Below are 17,648 nucleotides of genomic sequence, written 5' to 3' on the forward strand. Positions count from 1 at the left end.
TGCCCCCCCCCCCATAGACTTACCTGCAGGCAGCTGGGGGAGCTGCTCTTCACCACTGCCTGGGGCTGTATTGCCAGCCATGCTGCCATGCACACGTGCATGTTGCGCCCTCTATGTCCAATCAGCCTCCTTCCACTCCCACCACCCCAAGCAGTCCATTGCAGGCTGGAACTCTGCCAGCCTGCAAGTGGAAAGCTGTGGTTTTCCATGTTTTTCTCCTTTTAAAGGAAAGCAATCCATGGTTTTTCCACAGCAAATGGAAAACCCTGCTCCCTGCTCATAAGGCTCTTATGAGGCGAGTAAAGCCTTAAACAAACTTAAGAATTGTGTGCACAAGTATGTTATGGAGAGAGAGCTTTCATTTAGGCTTAGCTGTACTCTTGTCACTTATAATACTTTATTTAATGTAAAAGCATGTGTTCACATGAAAAATTGCTATTATAGCTTTTATTTTCCATGTTTATGACATAGTGTTGTACTGAGTAAAAATGCAGCCTACCTGTCTGTAAACAATACTCAGCCTTCCTAGTGTTTTTCTCCCTCATGATTCTTGGTCTTTGAAACTAGTGACCTTGTCTGTTAAAGGTGCTAAAACAACTGTGATAATAAGCTAGTGGGTCAAAACTACTTAAAGTTGAAGAGCTTTATATATGCTTCAGGGCCCAATACACAAAAGGTATGCAGGTGCACTCCCGTAAACTTCTGCAAAATTATGTTATTAGTGGAAGGCTACATGTTCAGTCTAGCCCTAGAGCAGTTGTTTACTTCTGGGAGAAAAATCCTAAATATCTGTGCACTCATGGTTACTAGTGAGAGAGCAGTGCCTCTCCCAAAAGAAACTGAATGTCTGTATATGGCCAGAACCTGTAGTATTACATCTACTCAAATCCAAGACAAGTTTTTCCTCCCTCTATTTAGCAAAGGGAGGAAACAGGTCCTGTCTTGGATTTAAGTAAAATGTGGCTGGAAAGAGAGGGCACACAGCTGCTGCATCTCTGGCTCTGACTTGGGGTCAGGTTTGGAGCCACAGCCACTTCTCACCCTCCCACCTGCATCCTCTACCCCCTACTGCTGCCACCTTGCCACCACCTCTGCCTTCTCCTGCTGTCACTGCCATTTACCTTCCAACTCCAGCAGGGCTCCAGCCTGGGGCACAGAGCACATGGTTGCTCCAACCTCAGCCTGGGCATATGGCGGTGATGAGAGCTGCTTCATGGCCAGCTGCTGCATGGCCAGGCTGGTGCTGGAGCAACCAAGTACTCTGTGCCCTGACATGGAGCCATGCAAGAGCCAGAGGGTAAGGACCAGTGAAGAGAAGAATGGGATGGAAGCCAGGAGCAGAGGTCATGGGGAGGGGAAGGCATCAGGGGTACCAGGCAGGGGGGTATAGGCACTGCTGACAGTGGGACAGAAACTGGAGGGAGGGGGTAGTATCTGAGGAGGGCAGTAGCAGGGGGAGCAGACACCTTAAGTTCGGGGGCAGATGGAGTGGCAGAGGCTGTGGGGAGGAGAAGACAGAAGTGGGGGGCCAGACAGGAGGTTCAGGCACTGCTGAGGTCATGGCATGTACCAAGGAGGCAAGTTCAGGGGAGCCAGGGCACGGCAGGCAGTATGGGGGGCAAGTAGTGGGGGGAACAGGCATAATGAGGCAAGGTGTTGGAAGGCAAGGTGCAGGGGTCAGGCTACTTGACTTCCCCACTGCCTGCTTCCTGCCACTGCTTGCCCCGTTGTGGCAGTGAGGGGAATGAATGTAAGATGACCCCACAATAATTAGATTAAGTTTGTTAAATTATAACAAATTTACACATTTTCCATGCAATAAATCTAATTATTATAAGGGGGGGATTGTTTTAAATCCAGAATCATCTTGAATTCTTGTAATACGAGAAGCGTCAGTCTGGAAGGAAGCCAAAAGAATATTATTTTGGGGGATAATATTGACCTGGGTTTCTAAATGAGGAATCTGCCTGATTTTCTTTGTTTGTTTGTAGTATATTCAAGGGTACAGAACTATGTGTACATTCCCTGTAAATTAAGAGGGCTTCACCAAAGAAACATCTGATTCTTACCAATAATTTCTTCTCCCAGCAGAAACACCCTTCCAAGGTACAGCTACTACCTGACTCCTCAACACTATGCCCCATGTTATTTGCCTATGATTCTGTATTAATTGTCTTTAGAAATGTTTTACTTGGGATCTGCAGTTTTGAGTGGTGTGCACTTTAGAATAACATTGCCTGCATGAGAGACCATCCAAGTACCAGAGGAATAACTATTCTAATAAAGCACTATTCATACATGTTATCTTGACAAAGTAACTGTATTCCTAGAATACTATGGAGTTCCATAAAAATAAGTTTTTTATTTCAAAAGAACCACGTTACATCTGGTACAATTGGAAGTATTGATACAACAGTTAATTTCAAAAGAAGTTGGTTGAAATTAAGAACCTAGTCATAATTAAGTATAGGTAACTGATAAAGCCTGCATATTTCACTAATCCATACAGCTCTACTCCTTTGTCACACAGGAAATATAGTCACTGTCATATAATAGAAATGATCATCACAGTTTGAACGGCCACCAACCAATCCTGACTTTTTTTAAAGATTTAAATACTGGAAAAAAGGCCCCTTTTAGATTTGCTACAAAACACAATAGGCAATACTCCTTTCACATTTAAATATTTTTTTCCTGAAGAGAGAAGTGTTTTTTATAGTGTTAATTGTACGTTCTATCATTATGCATATGCAGTGGCAGTTCTGTGGATCTGCAGATTGTATTTTTGAAGCAGAAAAAAAGAAACATAGAATCATAGAAGTAGGGTCGGAAGGGACCTTATAGATCTTCAAGTCCGACCCCCTGCCTGGGGGGGAGAGGGAAAAAAAAAAACAAAAAAAACTGGACTCAAATGAGTCCAGCCAGGTAGGCATCAAGCCTCTTCTTAAGGATCCCCAGCGTAGGAGCCAGCACCACTTGCCTTGGAAGTTGGTTCCAGCTTCTAGCTGCCATAACTGTGAAGTAGTTCTAGAAGACAGTTTCTTTTGAGATACTTTCCCTTGTTTTGATGTTTTCAGGTTATGATTTAATTGTATGATTTTGGACAGTAATAGAAATCCTTTCTCCCTGGTTCCCAGTTCCCACACTGTCACCGCTGCAAGATCCCTGCCCCAGAGCAGCAACTCTCCACGCAGCTGTGCACCCTACCAGTGCTGCTGGGGCGGTCTCTGTGGAAACCCTGGTCCCACACTGTCACAGCACTGCCACTACTGGGGTCTCCATGGAAACTAGCCACAGCGACTTGGGTAGGAGCTGCTGGGAGATGGAGTCTAGCCATTGGCTAGATCTGCCATTTTGCCCACCTCTGTTCTATCCCCTGACATCAGACACAAAACAGATGACAACTATATGGAAGTTTTAGAAATGGTTGTTCATATTGTAAGCAACATGTGGGATTTTCCAGGGAATGGAAAAGGTAACAAAATATACAGTAAGAAGGCTCGCTTGCCTTTTGAATAGTTGATTTCATTCTGTAATTGAAATTTCAAGGAAAAAAACAAGTTCCATAAACTAATTACAGATATGTCCTGCAGTCCAAATTAATGAAAAAAAATGGTTGGTTTACTGTTGTACAATTTATTTTGCAGATCAGATGAATATATATATAAAATGAGTAAAAATATTGATAAATATTAGTAAATATAGAATTAAATTAAGAATATGCAATGTGTACAGTTTGATGCTGTGATTGAAACTTCACAGCAACAACTGTTACCAGTTAATCACAGGATTTTAAAAAAGAAGCCACTATCCATTCATAATTAAATTATTTGAGATTGTCTCAGTTATTGCTCATCATGGAACTTTCTCACTTTTTGTTTAGGAGGAACAGATTTTTAATATAAAAAGCAAGAAACCTTTTTGTGAAACAGTCTCATCACCAATACTGTGCATTAAAAACAGGCTTCATGTCCCCAACCCAAGATAAAGATAATAATTTAAAGTCAATGTAGTAGTGAAGTACCACAAACACTAGCGTCTTGTTTACATGTCTTTATTAATAATCTTGGAGACGGTACAAGCAGAATTTTAATGAACTTTACAGATTTTTCTATACTGGGCGGAAGTTGAATTAAAAATAAGCAAACAAACAAAACCACTTAGAACTGAGAAATAATAAGGAGAACCCTCTAAAAAGGAAAATAATAAATGAGAGGAAGCATTGAAAGATGTGTGCAAGAATAATCCGGAACAGTGGGGGGAAGAAACCTGAAAGGCAGTAATACTTGGAGACCTGGATAATGATAGCAGACAGCAAACTATTAGGATTTATAGTCTTATATCGTAGCAAAATATGCTAAAGTGACTTGCTTCCATATTCACAAGTTGTACTTTACAGAGCAGTCTTCATCACTAGGGCTTGAGTGGGGCTGTTCCCAATATAGTGCCTTCTATTTTAGGCAGCTTATTCCCAGAAGGATCTTGACAAATATAAGGGAATTCAGAAGAGAAACAAAAGTAATCAGAAGGCTTTATTATATTGGTAAATGAGAAAATGAATTAAGAACTGGATATGCTTTTAGTGTGCTCTAAATGAGATATGAATAATCTATACGTTTTAATAAAGTATGAAAAACAGTAGTCACATTTGACCTTTCTCTTCACTTTTAAAAACAGCAATCATCATTCTTTCCATTGGAATACTTGTTCCTGGTCAACAGAACATTTTTTATCTGATATACCAAATTTTCTTGAACAAGCATTTTGTTGCTGCAAAAAACATTTTGATAAAGAGGAAAAACAAGGCATTTCCTTTTTATTAAGTTCCTTGGAAGCCTGGATAGCATATGAAGAAATCGGGCCATTATGGGAAAAGTGAAATGTATGTTCTCTTTACTCTTGCATTGGCAAAGAGATGGATTGGATTATATCATTGATCTGCGATTATTAAAGTGGGTTTGGAAATTAATCAGACCTCTCTCTTTCTCCTCTCCTCTCTTTTCCTAATAGCTGCTTTGTTTTTTAAAGAAGCCCTCCTTTTCACCTTCTAGCTTTCTTTATGACCTGGATAAATTTTCCAGTAGTTTACTACAGTCTCTTCCTCTTTTATTTTATACTGTTTTTCTCTTCTAAATCACATTCTCTCCTTCCCTTACATCATCTCTTTGTCCCTTGTCTGCTCCTATATATTACTTCCTTTGTTTTATTTCTTCCTCTTGTGTGCTCCCTCCCTCATCCTCTCTCTTTTCATGCTTTTCAGTTGTTACCTTCAGAAACATGTTTTCATTGGTTTTCTGTGATCTTCCCCTTTCTCGTGTGCTTTGCCAAGGGAAAAATCCAGTGTTGTTTCTCTAGGAAGCATGCTTCTTACTGAAAATTCCTTCCTTCAGTAGTGTCATTAGAAGTTCTCATTTTAAGTAGTGACCAGGTGTGGAAAAGTATCCTTATTCTGTTTTTAGTGAAGCACTGACAACTATGGATATTTACCTAAAGGGTAGGTAAGACATGCTGGAGGCAGTTAAATTGACAACTTCACTTTCCATTTAGCCTGCCTTAGAAGTTAGAAATTTATTTTAGTCCACGTTAGAATACTGATTAGTTCAAAGATCTTATTCATGATTGACTCTAATATGATTTAAACCTACATTTTAGAAACAAATATCATCTGTACTTTCATCCATTTTTCCCTTAAACTTTACACCAATAATAAGGGCAGATCCTTTTTCTGCTGTAAGAGGAACTTGAGAAATAGGACTGAAGGAAGTCTGCATAGAGTCCAGCTCTGGGTAAGGCCAGAGAATTTATTGATGGTTGGATTATCTGGTCCCATTCTCCTCCAGCTGACCATGCCACCACCACCTTACACACAGGAGTTCTGAAATGCTTAGAAAGCATCATGTTTTGGTGAACCTAAGGTGTTTGGCTTTGTACTTTGCAGTACATCCCTATTGCTGAATCTTGTGCCTCTGATGTTGATCTCAATGCATTCTTTGTCATGTCTAGAAATTCCCTGAGGTGCCTGCAGCACAGAGTATCACCTTACAGCTAAAATATATATACTGCCTTAACATAAAAGAGATGACTATATTACCTGTCCCCAACGGGCCTCCTCATGTCGCTTCTGGGAGCTCTGCCCTCCTGATCGCTGGCTACTCCTCGTCCGGACCTGTTTGTTACTGTGGTTGTTCGTCCTCCCGCGTTGCCAACCCCACTCTCGCTTGCCACGACTTGTTGTTCCCCCAGTGGGGCAGGGCTAGTTCTCGGGTCCCTCGGTGGCCCGGGCTTGGCCTGCCAGTTGCACATGGGGCTCCGCCACCCCTACACCCTGGCCTCACACCACCTATGGGCTCCACTTCCCCGTGCCCACTCAGTGTTGCTTCTGCAGGCTTCTAACATGGCTCTCGTCTTCGATCCCCACAATCTGTGGGATACTCCTACCCTAATGTCGACCACTTGACACCAGCCTGCACCGGTGCCTCAGCCGCAACCTCTATAGACCCCACACCACAAGCCCTTCACCCTGTGCACCCTGTGCGACACTCCCCCACTTGGAGGTTCTGATGTCCTAACTACCTTGCTGACCCTCCACCAGATCCCTATTAGCATGAAGGGGGGGGGAAGGGGCTCCCCTCAGTCGCTCTCTCGTTGCCCTGCTCGTGTTCCTTAATTGACATCTGCTGGTCTTGGTGGCGATCCCGCCCCAATCTCCCTCCAGCCAGGTGGTCCTCGGTCTTTCGCCCCTCTTCGGCGTAGCCCGCACCCACCGTCTCAGCACTTACTTCGGGGTCCTCTGAATCCTCCTGGGTTGTCCCGATCTTCCGTTGCTCACCCAATCTGTCGCTTCTGGGTGGACCCGCCGGTGTCCCCGTCATCAGGCCTCCCTTCTTGGTCACTGCTCCCTCTGGCACACTGGCTCTGCATTGCCTGTCCTGTGGAGCCCGCACCATCGCTGACCCTAACAGCAGTCTGGCCTCCGGGCTATCTGCCACCTCCGGAGTGGCAGCCACCATTTTTAAATCCACCGGCCGGCATCTGACGCTGCCGTCAGCTGCTGGCCGCAGCTGTACGAAGAGGCGGCTAATGAGCCGCACTGGTTCTCCCTCCGGCTCTGCATCTCTCCTGTCCTGGGCTTCAGGTAAATGTCCCTTGGTACCTCGGCCCCCGGGACATTACCATACCAGCATTTTGCCAATGCTATTTTAAAAAAGCATTCACTTTTGCTTTTTACATTCAGTTCTTGTTTACATATTACATATTTTCTTTTACTTTGGAATGCAGCTAGCCCTTCACATGCCCTGATTGCCCTGGTATATGCATATATATGTACAGTAGATGATATGAATTATGTGTATGTGCCTTATACTTGTCACAAGTACTGGTGAGCACACGTGATGTGTGCGTACTAAGGGCTGTTCTTCCTTTTTCACGTCCCCTTTAATAGGTCTAGCTGTGAGCCTCATTTATTGAGCTCATGTATGTTAAATTGTGCTCTTTAAATGCCTTTTATATTTACAATGTTCCCTTTTCATTTATAAAAGGGTTGTTTGGTACAAAATCTCATCAGAAATAATCCATTGTTATTTCACATAGGTTGCCCCAAACTTAGCTTTTATAGAACATTTACAGGAGATATTAGATGCCAATTCATGTGTGAGACAGAAAGTGGCAGCTGCTTTGTTAATGTATGGCAGTATCCCATATTAAATCAAATGGCAAATGGACAGTTTGACAGATACTGTCATCAGTGCAGACATTATTACAATCATTATAGAACCGAGTTTTAATTTTTTATCTGAAGTACATAATGTTGGGCTTGCAAAGTCTTCTTCCATCAGATCCCAAAGCAATGAATATTACTTCTTGAGCTTTTTAGCCTAACAAAGCATGAGCCATGTTGGCTAGTTCCTTGGGGACAGTGCAACTATGTTTATGGCTTCCTCTACATATTATGGGTTAGGGTCTATGAACAGAATTTCCATTTGTGAACACATCATTGTGGATAGCACTCAGTGGTCTTTTCATTTTGATTGATAGTTCTGGTTTTGCACCATCTGGCTTCTGATAGACTGCATTAATCATATCCTGAACTAAGAAAGCATAGGCATGATTGTTTAAGAAGTGTGTGTATATGTAAACATATATATTTTATAGCTATTTATATGTAGTATAAATGTAACAGTAACACCAGTTATTCACTCTACAAAACAACAATAATCCCTACATATGCTTGTGTGTGGATGTGTGTGCCCATATCATATGTGTATATGTGTCTATTTATATACACACACATATTAAACAAATATTATTTTTAAAACATACTGTTTTGTGTTTGTTTTCTAAGATTATTTTTAATTAACGTTTGTAGTCACTATTTTTTCATAGCAGCTATGAACTTCACTGAAGTTGGTTTTCTTTGTTAAGTCTTAGTACATCTTCTGTATCACAGAATCTGTCGCTACTGCTCTAGTGAAGCCCTGAAAGCAACATAAAGCAAAATTATTTGGTCCTGCTTTAGATAAAACTCTTCATTTTGCTGCAGATATGTTTTGAGATGATAGTATTCTCCCCCGTGGATGTCATAATGTTCTCAGCTTGTAATGTTTTTTAAACTTTTGAATTGCAATATGTACATTCTCATTTTGGGAAGTCAGGGACCCTGACTTATACACAGAGATGTACAAGAGTGAGTAATTTGTCATGATCAGGATTTCTGATTTATATCTCACATTAGCACATTAAGACAAGCAAATAAAAATCCTTTTTTTAATGCTAATTATTGATTTGGAGCTCACAATGAACATTAGGAATATGTGCGTTTACTGTTGCAGATATTGGCAGTTGTGGCCCTAAAAGAGACTTTTCTTCAAAATATAGGTGGGAAGCCACTACCTATCAGGTCAAGGTTGAACTTGGTGACCCATTATATGAATAGATAGATTCACACAATTTCTGTTCAGGATTTCTATTTTACTAACAAGATGTCCACCTTCACCTCCTTAATTACTGCAGCCTTCCTCAATACATCTCAGTGTGGTTAATGGGGAACTCTCTATAACTTCTCCAACTAAGACCGTGAATTGAGTTAGCATCCAGAAATTCCTTGCCCTTCAGCACCTGCACTTGAGGTTCTCGGAGTGTTTTTTTCCCTCTCTGGCACCTCTTCCATTTAGTTTTTCATGCATATAGTCGTAACACAGGATTATTAAAAATAGAGACGGGAATATTAGTAAGGCAAAATGTGCAGTCTGCATAGCATGCCTCATCTGAATATTTGGTGAAACTTATTTCTGTGTTGGGGACATAAAATAGAATATCTGTATAGAAACCAGATGATGTGCTCTTTTCCTGATCACCCCTGGCACATCTACTCTAAGTTGGTGACCTGCTTCTCAAATACCAGTGTTAGAGTTCTTTTATTTATTATATATATATCTATATATATCAGAATCAGAGTGAATTTGCATTGGGCATACTATCTAGAGGAGAAGTCTTTCCTCCTAGGTTAGGGACAGAAGTTACACACAGACCAGCTTAAGTGATCAGAAACTGGTTTAAACCTGTAACAGAACAAAACCTCAATGCACACAAACCAGTTTCAAAATGGCTAAAACTTGTTTAAGATAAACCTGATTGAATGCACTATCAGACTTAAATGATTTGGGTTAAACCCCTTTATGAAACTTCTGTCCCAGACCCCTTCCTGGTTCAAGTTAAATCAGTCCCCCAGCATCCCAGGATGCTTTTCAGCCCTGGGCTGGGCTATGCTGTCTGCTCCCGAGAGCAGGGCTGGCCCTGTCCCTCAGCTGTCTAGCCAGAGCAGTGAGGGCTGGCTGACAAGAGGGGAGGGGGAACCCAACTGGGGATGCAACCCAGTCTGTGGGGCAGAAGGCGCTCCCCCCTGCAGGCAAACCAGCTGGGGTCTGGGGCCAGGGAGGGGGGTTAAACACCCCTTCCCCTGCTCAAACTTATTGCTGGCTGCAACCGTGGACTACAAATCCCAGAGGCACCTGGAAGCAAGAAGTGATAAGAAACCCTGCGGAGTCCTGCTGTTGTAATTCTGGACTTCAAATCCCAGAGACTTTGGAAGCAGCAGGAGCAGGAAGTGGAAACACAGCCAGAGAGCTGTATCCTAGTACCCCCCAGCTTCTGGCCTGAGCTACTGCAGGCATGTGGCTGCATTTCCTGAATCAAATAGACGTATCTGTTCTCTTCTGTTTCAATTTTCAGATTGCAGAGGGATCTGGATAGGTTACAGGGGTGGGCTAACAGGAACAGGATGCGTTTCAATACGGACAAGTGCAGGGTGCTGCACTTGGGCAGTAGGAACCAGCAGCACACTTACACAATGGGGAACTCCCTACTTGAGAGCACGGAGGCAGAAAGAGATCTTGGAGTCATTATTGACTCCAAGATGAACATGGGCCGACAATGCGAGGTCATGGTTGGCAGGGCTAACCGGACCTTGTCGTGCATCCACAGGTGCATCTTGAGTAGAGCCAAGGAGGTGATCCTCCCCCTCTATGCGACGCTGGTCAGGCCACAGCTGGAGTATTGTGTCCAGTTCTGTGCGCCCCATTTCAAGAGGGATGTGGACAACATGGAGAGGGTCCAGAGGAGGGCCACCCGCATGATCCGGGGACAACAGGGCAGACCCTACAGTGAGAGACTGCGGGACCTGAACCTATTCAGCCTCCACAAGAGAAGGCTGAGGGGGGACCTGGTGACCGTCTATAAACTCACTAGGGGGGACCAGAAGGGTTTGGGGGAGACGCTGTTTCCCCTAGCGCCCGCTGGCATAACAAGGAGTAATGGGCACAAGTTGATGGAGAGGAGGTATAGATTGGACATCCGCAAAAACTACTTCACAGTTAGGGCGGCTAGGAGCTGGAACCAACTTCCAAGGGAAGTGGTGCTGGCCCCTACCCTGGGGGTCTTTAAGAAGAGGCTGGATGCCTACCTGGCTGGACTCATTTGAGTCCCGTTTTTGTTTTGGGGTTTTGTTGTTCTCCCGCCCTGGCGGGGGGTCGGGCTAGAAGATCTACTAGGTCCCTTCCGACCCTAAATCTATGAAACTATGAAACTATGAATTTAGACTAACCTACAAAGACTGAATCGATTCAGCCTAGGGCTTTTTGGCTGTAGTTAGCCCTAATGCCTAATTTGTTTCCCCTCACTACTTCTGAAAGTGTCCCACATCTTGTCTGAGCACAGCATTTCAGCAATCGCATTGAATTGCACATTAGACCATACTTAACAAAAAAGCTAATTAACATTTTATTTGCATGTTATTTGTTCTTAGGTATAGGTATTAAATCACAATCTTATCTTTGGTGTGCTCCTTTTTTCCTTAGATGATCACATAGCATGGATTTGCTTCTTTTTAAACCCTCGGTCCATCTTACCTTGCTATGACATATAAATTAATATAAATATAAATTATTGACAGACTGCAGACATTCTTCACATAAACATGTTTTCATTTTAGATAGCTTTAAGCTTTTATTCGTTTGCCCTACTTTGTGATAAAAGAGTTCTGAAAGAATTATGACTGACAAAAAATTTACAGCAAAATTGAACATTAAGTTTGCCAAAATCTTTTAAATAGACCTTGTTTTTACTAAATGTTGGCCATTCAGAATTAATTTTTCTATACTTGGAAATATGCTGCAGGTTTATTTAGTCTATTTGTTTATTTTAAGTTTCTACAAGACAGAATCCACAATTTCTCATTAAAAGAGGTTAGGGAGAAATAGTTGTCAAGAAATTCTCTCAGATGGTTTATTGAAAAAATGGGTGCTGTGCCCCAGAGGCCAAATTTGGCCCACTTGGCCATGTCATCTATCACACCAGAATGGCCTGACTCATGAAATTTCTCTCGTGCTTTCGGTGCTTCCTGTGGTACTACAGAATGTAGAGGGGAAAACAATCTCATTTGAATTTGGAGAGAGATAGGATAGGGAAGCAAACTAGGAGACAGGGGGAGTATAAGGTCAAGCTGTAGAGAGAAGGGACATCTTGACAGGTAGAGGGAGGTGGGGGATTAGACAGAAAGTTTTGAAATCATGAAAGAACACACTCTTCCAAAATTGGAAGTAAAACCCTGGGTTCCCAAGTCTCAACATTAATTGCAATGCAAATGTAATTTAAACTGAACTTTCATAGGCATCCACCAGTTTTGTTTGTCATTTTCGAAGTGCCCATTTTGAGACACCTAAGGTCTGATTTACAGAACTGCAGTTGAATCATCAGGAGCCATGATTTAAACATAAGAAGTTCTAAATCATGCTCAGTATTTTACCCGTGTTTCAAATTGGGCATGCAAAAATAGTGGACATGTTTTTTTTGCAACTTTGGCCTTAATCACTGTGTGCTTTGGTAAAATGGGGTCAGTAATATAATCTCCCATCATGGGTATGCTGCGGTGATATTTTTACTCACAACAATTTCATGTCACAGTGATGATCTCATAAGAGCTCATTTCTTGAACATCTTCCATCCTCAGCACTTGATGTTGTAAGTGTATGTAACAAGAGGTCGTCCCGGGACATCTTCCTGTATGCCTGCCCACTTGCTTTTGGGCCACCAACACACCCGTCTTTCCTGCCATGCCTTGCAGTCCCTGACTGATAGATTGATCTTAATCAAGCAGGAAGCTGCCCTTTAGCTGCTCTGATGATAAGGCCTCTCTACATGCTCCAACCTTCCCTTGATGTGTCTCATGCCTCACAGATGTTTTATGGCCTAACAACCAGCCTCCTCATCACACGGCTTAAAAACCAGCCTCATCATCACATGGTTTAACAACCAGCCTCTTCATTCACTGGGCTCCGAGCCCTATCCAGCTGGGTGCTGTTTTCCAATCAGGCAACCCCTGTCTGATTAGGGCTGGTAACCAGCTGCAGCTGCTTGCCTGCTGCCTATGCCCCTGCAGGTAACAGAGCCCAGGGTGATCTGTTACAGCGTACTCTTTTCATGTAGGTGTTTTGTGGGTTTTAACATATATCATGCAAACCAGATATGAGAAAAAAATATATGCAAAAGTCACCACTGCGTTTATTATAAAGACTTAGTGGAAAGGTGGGGGGAGGGAGACGAAGATACCAGTACTTGGGAAAATAACTTGTGTATCACCTCTTTGACAGCTGATTGACAGATGCTTATTTTGGTATTTTTGCTTTTAATTTTGAGAAGTATTACTAAATATATTTTTAAAATAGGTACAGGGATTTTTTGTTATTGAAAACTCAGTTTTCAGTTTTGGCAATGTTTTCAGTAAGGTTTTTTGTTTTTAAAAAATCTTATTTAAAAATTGTGGCATTTTCATGTAAAAGAATAATTTCATGGTTTTTTAAATTTTTTTTTAACAAGACATTGTTTCAACCAAACCCTCTTCTTTCAAAAAATCCAAATGAAGTGATTACATACTTTTTGACAGGCACTTGTCCTGGTGGTAATAATGTATGAAAATAAGCCACCGGCTATTTTAAAAAGAAGATGAGACACCCACAGTATTTGAAAACGGCTACTTAAGGTGTAAACATCCACTGTAACAATTTACATTTGTACACCTTAGTATAGGATGGTGCAGAGCTTAAAATTAGTATTAATTTGTTCTGATCTTTTGATAGACAACCTCATAATTTTTCTAGGAAAACCCTTGTGGGCTGTTTTTGCCCTGTTTCCGTATACGTTTCCTCAGCCAAAAATCCTTCATAAATGAGCTTGTAGATATTTTGTTGTTCTTCTCTTTATTCTTCTTGTCCAGTGGTTCTCAACCTTTTTTGACCTGAAGCACCCTGCACTAGACTTGAGGCACTCCTCATTGGACTCGTGGCACCCTTCCATAACTCTTGTGAATTGAGTGTCCCCCAGTTAAAAAAAATAATTTAAATATTACAGTTTTTGCTTCCTTGAAGAAGGGTTGGGCACTGGGGGTATTGTTCAGGCAGGGACAGGCCTGAGCCTATGTTTATCTTCTTAGCTTATCTGCTTGCTTCCTTACACCTTGCTTATATCCTCACACCTTCAAAGGATGAGTACCCTGGCATCCTGGTTGGGAATCACTGCTCTGGTCCATCTACCTTCAAAGAGACTAGAATATTCATTTACATAAAAACCCTGCTTGAACCATAGCAGACAAGTTGACTGGAAGGAGTGGAAAGATTCACATGTGCCCCAGCCAACTAAAACCCAACTGCCTGTTCTAATTTTAGCTTTACCAGCCTTGACAGTGTCTCTTAGGAGTAAATATTTTTTAGGTTTATTTTGAGGCATTTGGCTTGGGTTCCTTATAATTAAATATTGTAGTTGGGGACAAAATTAATGTTGTACTAGAAAGTTGTCTGGCATAATATTGCAAGAACTGGTTCCTGAGGTAGGCAAACTTGAAGACCCTTTAATCATTTTTTTTGAAGTCCTTAGCACTGCATTGATGGTAACAGACATCCCTCTGTCTCGCATTTGTCTGTTTCCACTGTTTTATTCAAATGCTTTCTAAAGATGACTTCATTATCTTTTTTAACTTATTGAATATTTCCTTATTTGCTTATTTTAAAGACAACTGTTTGTGTGCAAGGGGATTGTGATTCACCAATCATGTTAAATCAAGTGTGGAGACTGAATATTAGAATGCCTGTGGAGCAAAGCCTGCTTAATTCACAGCTGCATATGCCCTCATTTCATATGTATCCCATGGAAGGTGTCAAAAGCTGCCTCAGCCACAACTCTTCATTAAATTGTACCCGGTATTACCGTTCTAGATAGGAAACCAGCAATTGATCTTAAAAATTTCTCTCATTCTTGGCTCTGAACTCCTCCCAGTATAAAGAACTCTCATTTTGCTTTGCCAAAATGGTCATAAAAATTAGAGACCCTTGGAAGGATTGTGGAAGTCAAATGAACTGAAAAAAATGAAGTAAGTACTACTATCTGGTATAATCAGTGCCTTCATAAGACTCTTCTTCTGAACAGTACCCTGGCCTCGCTGATTCTGAAAAAGCTTTGTACTTTGCAGTCCTGTTTCCCACATTCACTTGAAGTGTGTCCCATTATGAAGGTAACAGTGACCAAACTCCAACTATTTTAACGTTTAGTACTGCTCAAAATCAGGCTATAGGCTGGGGCACAGCCCACCTTGCTAAGATGCATAACCTGCTTTCGGCTTTCAGCAAAGGACAAATAAATACGTATTGTGCAAGAGGAAATTGGAAGGACATTTTGAAACTAGGAAATGCAAATACACTTACTGGGATGTATGTCCAGGAGCAAATTCAGGAACAGGGCAGAGGGCAACCCCTTTCCCCCTCCTTTGATCTCACCCTGGTACCTCTTTGTACGTAGAAGAACAAATGCCTATGCCCCTTGAAACACTTGCAGTGTTTTTTAACCAGTGAGTGGAGTGGTTGAGTTCTAATATTTCTAATATTTGAGTTCTAATATATCCACATTACCAAGATGTCTTCTGCTCAGAGTAGGCTACAACTGGTTATCTTTTTAGTCTTGAGCCTGCAGCTGGCACTAAGAAATAAGGTAGAAACTAAATTTTCTCTAGATGTTTTAGTATATCTTGTCACATGTATATTGCACTAGTGGAAAGGGCCTACATACTCAGAAATACCAGTACCACTTCAAATAAAACGTGTTATATGGTGCCACTCTCCCTTTTGCATCTTGATTTGTCCTAGCTATGAGGATTTTTTTGCTTTCCATTACACTTAACAGCTCCTTATTAATACCACCAAACTTTTACAGTAGTGCTAGCAAAGTTATCCTGCATGCTATTTCCTCACATCAACACCGCAGTATTTTTTGGTTCTTCCTTTTTTTTAAATTTCATTATCACTTTCTGTCTGAAGGGAGTTGTAAGAAGCCAGCTTCTTTAAATTCTTCATTGGCTGCCTGTTCCTACATGTCTGTCTTCTTCTCTGCCAGGTTTTTCTGTAAGAAAGCAGTGGTATGTAGAAGAGTGGACTGAGTGCCCTTTTCATGGACTTTTCAGTATGTTCTCAATACCTGGCCTGTATATTAACAGCAGTTATTACACTTTAGGATGATAAGGTGGGGTGGGGGGTTGTGTGGAAAACAACCAAATATATTTAAAAATTATTTTAGATCATTCTTAGGGTTTGGGTTTGTTTTTTTTTAAATCAGTGAAATTTGCAATGTGAAATTCATGTTGCAAGGATATTATTGTTAGTTCTAGAAAAATGTAATGGCAAATAATAATTTAAAAAAAACCATCCCTTAACTTTCCTGATATTTCATGAGGACTTTGTGCAGGCTTTCATAACAACTTAATCATAAATATTGCTTGCTAGTCAGTTCTTTTCTGGACACGTGTATTAAAAAACAAACAAACAAAAAGACTTTTTCCTGAATGTGGACCTCTATTGAGCATGTGTTATCTGCAGGGATCCTGGTTTTCTCTGATTAAAAAAAAATCCAAAATTCTCTGCCTCAAAAAAAAATCCCCCCAAAGCCCCATTTTTTCATGATTAAAACAAAAAGCCATATCAATCCAAATAATATATAGTGGTGTTTTGTTTTAATCACGGAAAATGTGGATTTTGGAGGGGGTTTTAAGTAGAATTTTGGATTTTCTTTGTCAGATGAAACCAGGATCCCGGGTTATCTGACTAGATAACCTGCACACCTTGCCTTTTTTTTTAGCTGACATATTGCATTATGAAAAATCTGCATATGCAGTAATATTTAAAAAAATGATCCAGCAGGTACATCAAAATATCTGATAGACATGGGAAAATTATATTGTGAAACCTTTTTAATTCAACATATCTTAGCTAAAGCAACATAATGATTCATATTTACAAACAGAACATTGTTATAGCTGATGGAGCTATTTTGACTTTAGTAGTGGAATACCCTTGTGTTCCTATACATATGAGTTATTTCTGTTGAGGACACTCCCACTTTCACTCATTCCTTAAGACAAACTTATATTTAGAAAAACATCTGCTTTTTATTTATTTGTTTTCCTTTCCCAGAATCTTTGGTAGTTCCAGCAATGAAGAGAATATAACTCACAGTAAATGTAGGTTGCACTTACTTTGTGGAACAGTCTCCTGTCTTGTAATCTTGCAAAAATGTTCCTACTTCTACAGAAAGATTTAAAAGAACATATACTGTTGTTCTCTTTTCAAAAGCACCATGTTTCTTAAAATTTACTTTATTAGGAGAGAGAAATCCCTAGCAGCTTATTTCTACAAAAAAGAAAGAAAAATGGTGTGTACTCCAAAAGAAAAGTGTCAGATGCATGTGATTATGTACAGACATGTGAGCAGGACTTAGCTGATGTGGATTTGTGTATCTAAGTCAAATACCAGTCAAAAGTCATTGTTCTGATGTGTTTCTTTAGCAGTGAACAACAAACTGGCAACTGCTGTGGCACACACATGCACCATCTGTCTTGCAATCACTGCCATACTGAGTCTCCTTTGAATTTAATAGTTTTCCCCTTTTAACTAAAAAATTGTATGCAATATACAGTATCAAGGCTGGTTCCAAGTTAAACTAGTTTTTCAGCAATAGTGTTTCTGGTCTCTGAGGAGATGATTGTGTGTGTGTGTGTGTGTGTGTGTGTGTGTGTGTGTGTGTGTGTGTGTGTGTGTGTGTGTGTGTGTGTGTGTGTG

General features: G+C 41.1%; 1 protein-coding gene across 3 annotated transcripts in view; it reads left to right on the forward strand.

The window, feature by feature from the left end:
* The window catches only part of CDKAL1 (CDK5 regulatory subunit associated protein 1 like 1), an 877,582-nt gene that overhangs the window by 674,217 nt on the left and 185,717 nt on the right, over window positions 1-17,648 (forward strand). Inside the window, exon 14 of one of the 3 annotated variants that reach the window (XM_019523432.1) lies at window positions 14,557-15,296. The exons of the other annotated variants lie outside the window; for them this stretch is intronic. Within the exon in view, the coding sequence (XP_019378977.1) occupies window positions 14,557-14,763 (207 nt within the window). The 3' untranslated portion in view covers window positions 14,764-15,296. Of the gene's footprint in view, window positions 1-14,556; window positions 15,297-17,648 lie in introns of those variants that run through there. 3 annotated transcript variants of the gene reach the window in all.

This window comes from Gavialis gangeticus, unplaced genomic scaffold (genome assembly GCF_001723915.1).
Source record: "Gavialis gangeticus isolate Ggan-Ray unplaced genomic scaffold, GavGan_comp1, whole genome shotgun sequence".
Classification (NCBI taxonomy): Eukaryota; Metazoa; Chordata; order Crocodylia; family Gavialidae; genus Gavialis; species Gavialis gangeticus.